Here is a 5889-nt window from a genome sequence, read left to right as displayed (position 1 = left end):
CAAGTTTCCACTTACGCAGTGAGGATAATCTTTTATGAGAATGTTTTGTAAATTCCAAAGCACTGCAGAATGTGGGGGAGAGCTGGGCGTGCTGTAATTCCAGCAGTCAGAAGGCTGAGGCAGAAAGATCCTTGCAAACTTGAGTCCAGCCTAAACTGCATAGTGAGACCCCGTCTCAAAAAGACAAAAAAAAAGAAAAGAAAAAAGAGTGGGGTGGTCATCCCATTTCCCCCAACAGCTTTTACATGATGTAGTACTGGACTGAGAGGCTGCAAAAGGACACATACTGAGGCCACGCACTGTTGTGGGTACTCACTGAATACCCTAAAGGGTCCAAACCTTCCCTAATACGGTGCCAAGAGGATCCAACTGGGTGCCACTCCCCGGTGCTGTCCCTTTCGTCAGCGCAAGCAGCATGCACAGCAAGGTCTGTCCCTTTGATCACCCTCGTTTCCCCTCCCAAGGGGGCTTTACCAGACTCACAGATGAGGGACTTCCTCAGTGACTCCCCCAGGACACACATTTCCCAACCTGGGCAGACCTTTCCGGATGCGTGTATGGGCCGCGTGAATGTGTCCATCCATCCAGCTGCCAGCCCAAGTAATTATGTGCCACGTAAGGGCTCCCTCCCTGGAAGGCAGGCGGAAGTGACCAATGTCCCACCCTGTCTGTGCACCCCGCTCCTCCCATGCTAGGTACTTAACAGAACCTCAAGCTGCTGGGAATAATTATTTATTTATTTGGTCTGTTAACACCAAGATCTGCAAATAACAAAACAACCTCTAAACACAAAATAAGAAAACTCAAACATTAACATTCTTCAATTTTCTGTAAGCTCTGCAGTACGGAAAATATACAAACTTCAAACAGTTGCAAAAATAGTGTCTTTGGGAGAAAATAGAGTTTCTACATTGATACAAGAAAAATAGGCATTTTTCGAATCCAACCCAGCCCTCGGGCAGGCGAAGGGTGCAGAGCCACCTCTTGCCACCGGGAGGAATGCCAGGAGGAATGCCAGCGCCTCCTCTCCTCGCCACCCACCTGGGGTCGGGCTGCTGCTTAAGACAATCTTTAGTCAGGGTGAACGTGAGATGAAAATGCCACTTGGGAAAATGCTTGGTTGCCCCTTTGTACAGCGACGGAGTGGGTCAAGTGTCCTGGCCGGCTAGGGCCGCTTTGGTCAGCTCCTCCAAAGAGGGAGGCGTGGGGTGGGGTCTCTGGCTTCTGGTCTGCTCTTCTGTTGTCTCTGGAGGTGGAGAGGGAAGGAAATCTATCACCAGCTTCCTCCGTGACAATGACAAGAGCTGGGGTGGGGACAGGGGACGCAAGGTCTTCTGGATGAGTGTCCACCAATGAAGGGAAGTGGTGGGGACACAGGTGTGAGTTGTGAACCACTGGCTGCAAGTGAAGAAGGCAGGTCCCCTACATTTCACAGGGGTTGCTGTCACCAGAAAGAGGACCCAGGGTTTTGACACAATAAACGAAAGTGCTTGAAGGCGAAGAAGGAGGGGGCCCTCCATCCCTCAGCTCCGGAAGCTAGAGTGGCCTGCCACCAAGGCACTGGTCTCCATGGTAAGGTGTAGGAGGGGGCCTGCGGGTATCCTCTCAGACCACCAGGGAACTCTGGAAAAGCACGGACTCTTCTGCTGGGGGGGTACGCTGCCACGGCTCGAAGGGCAGTGGGGAGGCCTTGGAGGCCTCTGGATCCTTCCGTGCTGGTGCTCTGGGGCTGGCAGGGGGAAGGGGAGAGCCCGGGCTGGAGGGGCAGTTCCGGAAGATGAAGCCCACGCTGGGGAAGAGGGGCTTCATCAAGCTGACAGGGCAGAAGGCTGAGCCGGTCGGGTTGAAATGGACTTTGTTCTTGTCAGGACAGGAAGTCAGGAAGGCCAGGTCAGGACCTGGGGACCTGGAGGATGGAGAGAGAGACAGACCCACACGTACAGAGAAACAGCCAGTGAGTGAGGGTAAATGACATCGCCATGACAGGGTACTGGGGGAGCTGGATCTGTTGGCCAAACAGGGTGGCAACCTGGCCGAAAGATGAAAAGTTAGTCTTTAGACCCCTTGGGTCTCCACTGTATTTGTTTTGTTTTTGGTACTCAGAGATCAAATTCAGCCCCTCACACTGAGGTACACCCCAGCCCCTTTCTATTCTGAGAGAGGATCTTGCTAAGTCACTAAGTGGCCAAGCTGGGCTTGAACTTTCAATCCTCCTGCCTCAGCTTCCCTGAGTGATGGAATTACAGGCCTGCACCACCACACTAGGCTTCTATTGTTTTAAAATATGGCCAGGCAACAGGAAATACCCTTCAGCTCACAACAGAAGGGATGACTTCCAACAGTGTGATTCTGGGAGACCAGGGACCTTTTCAACACAAAGACTTCGTCAGGAATGATGGTGTTTCAGGGCAGTCAGGAATGGTGACTTTCTAGGACTCTGGCCCAAGGTGGAAGAGGCATCTTAATCCCAAGGACAGCGTGTTCTCTGACACGGGTGACAGACAGCAAGGATGCATCGTTCTGCACGCTGCTGATGTTTAGTGCCATCTCTGGCCCTGCCCGCTGGGTGCCAGCCGCACCGCATCCTTGCTGTCTCTTCACATTGCCACTTGTCCTCTTAGGGGCAAAACTGTCTCCTGGTAAGTCTGCAGGCCTCAGGAATCTAATTCATGAACACATTTGCAAGGACCTTAGCAAGGACCATAAGAAAGGCACTCAGACTGGTGAGATGGCTCGGTGGTCAAAGCACCTACTTAGAACAAGCTTAGCTAAAAGCACAGGGGCCGCGGTTCAATCCCACAGCACCACATGCCAGCCAGCCCGCCCCCTGGTGGGCTGAGCTGGCCACACCACACACACACACACACACACAAAAAAAAAAAAAAAAAAAAAAAAAGAAAGAAAGAAAGGCACTCAAGCCTCTTGGAAAATCCAGCTCTAACTTGCCATGTGGTCTTCGCCATGGCTGCCTGGCCTTGAATGGGGGAAAACTCAGCCCTGCCCTTCTGACCATCTTGGGGAGTACACGGAGGAGGCTGGTCCCCAGGGCCCTGAGTAAAATCCTTGTGGTGATAAAGATGGCCGGTCAGGGCTGGAAGGCTTGAGCGGCTGCTGCCCGGATAGCGTCTAGAGGGAAGATGGTAGGGAGGTGGCACTGTCACTGATGTCACTAATGGTTCCTACTTTTTTTTTTTTTTGGAGACAGGGTCTTATGTCGTTCAGGGTTGGCCTTGAACTCATGGCACCACTCCCGTCTTGGCCTCTCAAGTGCTAGGCAATGGGCCTGCACCCCCTCACCTGGCCCTTTCTTTTTTTATTGACACAGCACATATGAAGGATCACACATTCTGAACAGATTAGTGCACTCATTTAATCCTAGAGTCCTAATAATCCAAGCCCCCCCCCAAGAAAAGCGAGTTGTGAGAAGGGCAGAAATCTGGCAGAGTGAGAAGACGTGGCAGGCAGCACCAGGCCACATGCCAGCGCTGCGCGGGGTCGGGGTCTCCATAGCAGCAAGAAGTCGCCTGGCAGAGAGCTGCTCTGTGGGGGACGGGGACAGGACAGGAAGCCAAGCGCCACTCGGAGCGCGAGCACAGCCAGCACGGCCCCGAGCCGCACAAGCCCTTCCCCGGGAGATCCAGGTGACCCACAGCACACAGCGCTGGGAGGAGGAGAGCGTGGCAGGAGTCACTGTCTGTCGTGAGCGCTGTCCAGTGGGAAAGCTGGGAGAATGAAGACGCGCTGCAGAGGAGCAAAGCAGAGTAGCTCAGAAAACAACCAAACACCGCCACCTCTCTTGCAGGGAGGCAGCAGAGGCTGGAAGCTGGGAAGACTCCTTTAAGGTGACGTTCTGGGGGTGGTGTGTGGGCCTGTGCAGCGCCTGGCTCTCAATCCTCTGCCAATGCAAGGGAACCATAAGAACCAGCAGAACAGCTTCTGAAATACTCAACTGGGTTCTAGAACATTCTATAGTCCTGTCGTGCAAGGACTGGGAGTTTCTGTCTGCGAGCTGATGACACTTCAACTAACACACCGCACGGTGAAGGACTAGCCGTGTGTGCTGGCTGGCTGGCTGGCTGGCTCCCTCTCTGATGCCGGAGCAGCAAATTCTCACGGCTTACTCAGGAGTGGAAAAAAATAAAAGAAACAAAGGGCTTGCGTTTCGGGTATCTTTCCCTTCCTGCTCTTGCTGCCCCTGCGGCTGGCACGTAGGAGGGAGCGGGTTTCTATGGTGATGGTGACGGTGACACGCAGAGATTTCAGTGCTCCAAGTAGGTACTGTCAACAGGTTTGATCATGGAAAAACTGCAACACTGATCATCTGACACCCACCCTAGGGGGCGTCCAAGGCTGATGAAGGGCCTGGGAGTGGGGTCACGTGGGGGAGCCCACCAGCGTCTCACCCTCTCCCATGCCACCCATCGGAGGTACTCACGTTGCCTCTTCAAACACACGCACTCGCTCACAGCCCTCTGGGGGCTCCCGCTTGAAGACGTAGCTGTGGTTGGGCTGAGGGGAGGCGGCAAAGGCGAGGACCGGAGATGGGCTGCCGTCTTCCAGGGAGGCCGGGTGGCCCGGGGAAAAGGCTGCCAACAGAGCAAGGCTGAGTGCGACGGGGGCGCGGGACGGACTCTGCACCCTTGGGTGCCAGAGAGCAAGGCTGGGAGCTGCTGTACCAAGGAGGTGGCAGGGGCTATGCTAATAACAAAGCTGGTCTGTTCACACTCTGCTTCCCTAAAACCTTTGAGGCAGCTTACAAATGTTCATAGCGTATAACAGTACTGATACACAGCTGAACTGAGGGAAAAAGAAACTCATGCCCATCCTGCATTCCCAGGAGACAGGTGGGAACTGCAGCTCTAAAGGAACCCTGTCTGCTGTCCCTTGCTGCCTTCACCCTGCCAGCCTGCACACTGCCGCTTTTCCTAGCTGCAGTCCTAAAACCTGTCCCTCCATCCAGACAGCGCTGCTGTCCTAGCTCTGAAGAGCAACCTTTACACAACCCTGCTCAGAGGGTAAAACTCCGGCTTTTTCATCAGCCAATGTACTCTGCGTAGGTTGCAAATACTGACTGTATCTGTGTGCCACACATCCCTTTGGAGCCTGTGCTCCATCTACCCCCATGTCCTATGCCCATGCCCCCCACCAGCCCACCTCCTGGGGCTCCAGGGGACACCCCAGCTTCAGCTACTACAGGCTGAACTTCAGCCCTACGTGCCAGGCTGGGCAGGATTGCTCTTCTGGGTTCCACTGAACATGAAGTGGAAGGACAGGTGCAGAGCCTTCAGAAGCTACACATCAGAATGTGATCTAAAAGGACCACTGTAATCGTCATTGTCATAGGGTGTGGAAAGAAGATAACGCGCAAAGGCATTCGGGTGGGGTTTAAGTCACTGGCCTGAGCCTGTGGGTGTCAGTGGAACCTCCGCAGCTCAGGCCGGCCCCGCTGCCTCAGCACTGTGCCCTACCTTTGTCATTGGGGACGGATGCCAGCTCCTCAATGGCACCCCGGTGGTCCTCATGGCTGGCCCTACCAGAGGGCTGGGGGGATGCCAGCAGCATGGAGGGAGAGCCAGCAGGGTTGCCTGGCTCCAGCAGGAGGAGGGGATGATCACAGCTGCCATTCTGGGGAGGAGCCGGGGCACGGTGCCCATCGGGGACCTCAAGGATCTGGTGAGAAGGAGGGGGAGATGCTCAGGCCTGCAGCCCTGCAGTGACCCTGATGGTATGCCCACGCCCTCCCGCTCGGCCTCTGCTCCAACTCACAATGACACCTGAATGCCTCAGGCTGCTCGCTCCCAGCCTCCTCTCTACCTAGGGGACCCCGCTGCTTCTCCCGAGATGCCCTGTTCTTGCCCCCACAATACAGGCCATCCACAGTAATCCCAT

At 54.9% G+C, this 5889-nt stretch overlaps 1 protein-coding gene across 5 annotated transcripts in view; it reads right to left on the bottom strand.

Moving 5' to 3' along the window:
* Positions 1 to 716: 716 nt before the first annotated feature.
* Positions 717 to 5889, bottom strand: part of Fam117a (family with sequence similarity 117 member A) — a 44662-nt gene continuing 39489 nt past the window's right edge. For 2 of the 5 annotated variants that reach the window (XM_023718224.1, XM_004633641.2), the window contains 3 exons: positions 5469 to 5670; positions 4436 to 4586; positions 1154 to 1906 (listed from right to left, as the gene is read on the bottom strand). In XM_023718224.1, coding sequence (XP_023573992.1) covers positions 1606 to 1906; positions 4436 to 4586; positions 5469 to 5670 — 654 coding nt within the window. In that variant the 3' untranslated portion in view covers positions 1154 to 1605. Of the gene's footprint in view, positions 1907 to 3253; positions 3742 to 4435; positions 4587 to 5468; positions 5671 to 5889 lie in introns of those variants that run through there. The other 3 variants (XM_023718222.1, XM_023718223.1, XM_023718225.1) reach the window with 2 other exon arrangements.

This window comes from Octodon degus, unplaced genomic scaffold, assembly GCF_000260255.1.
Source record: "Octodon degus isolate 3935 unplaced genomic scaffold, OctDeg1.0 scaffold00056, whole genome shotgun sequence".
Lineage (NCBI taxonomy): Eukaryota > Metazoa > Chordata > Mammalia > Rodentia > Octodontidae > Octodon > Octodon degus.
This window is presented reverse-complemented; position numbering and strand designations above follow the sequence as displayed.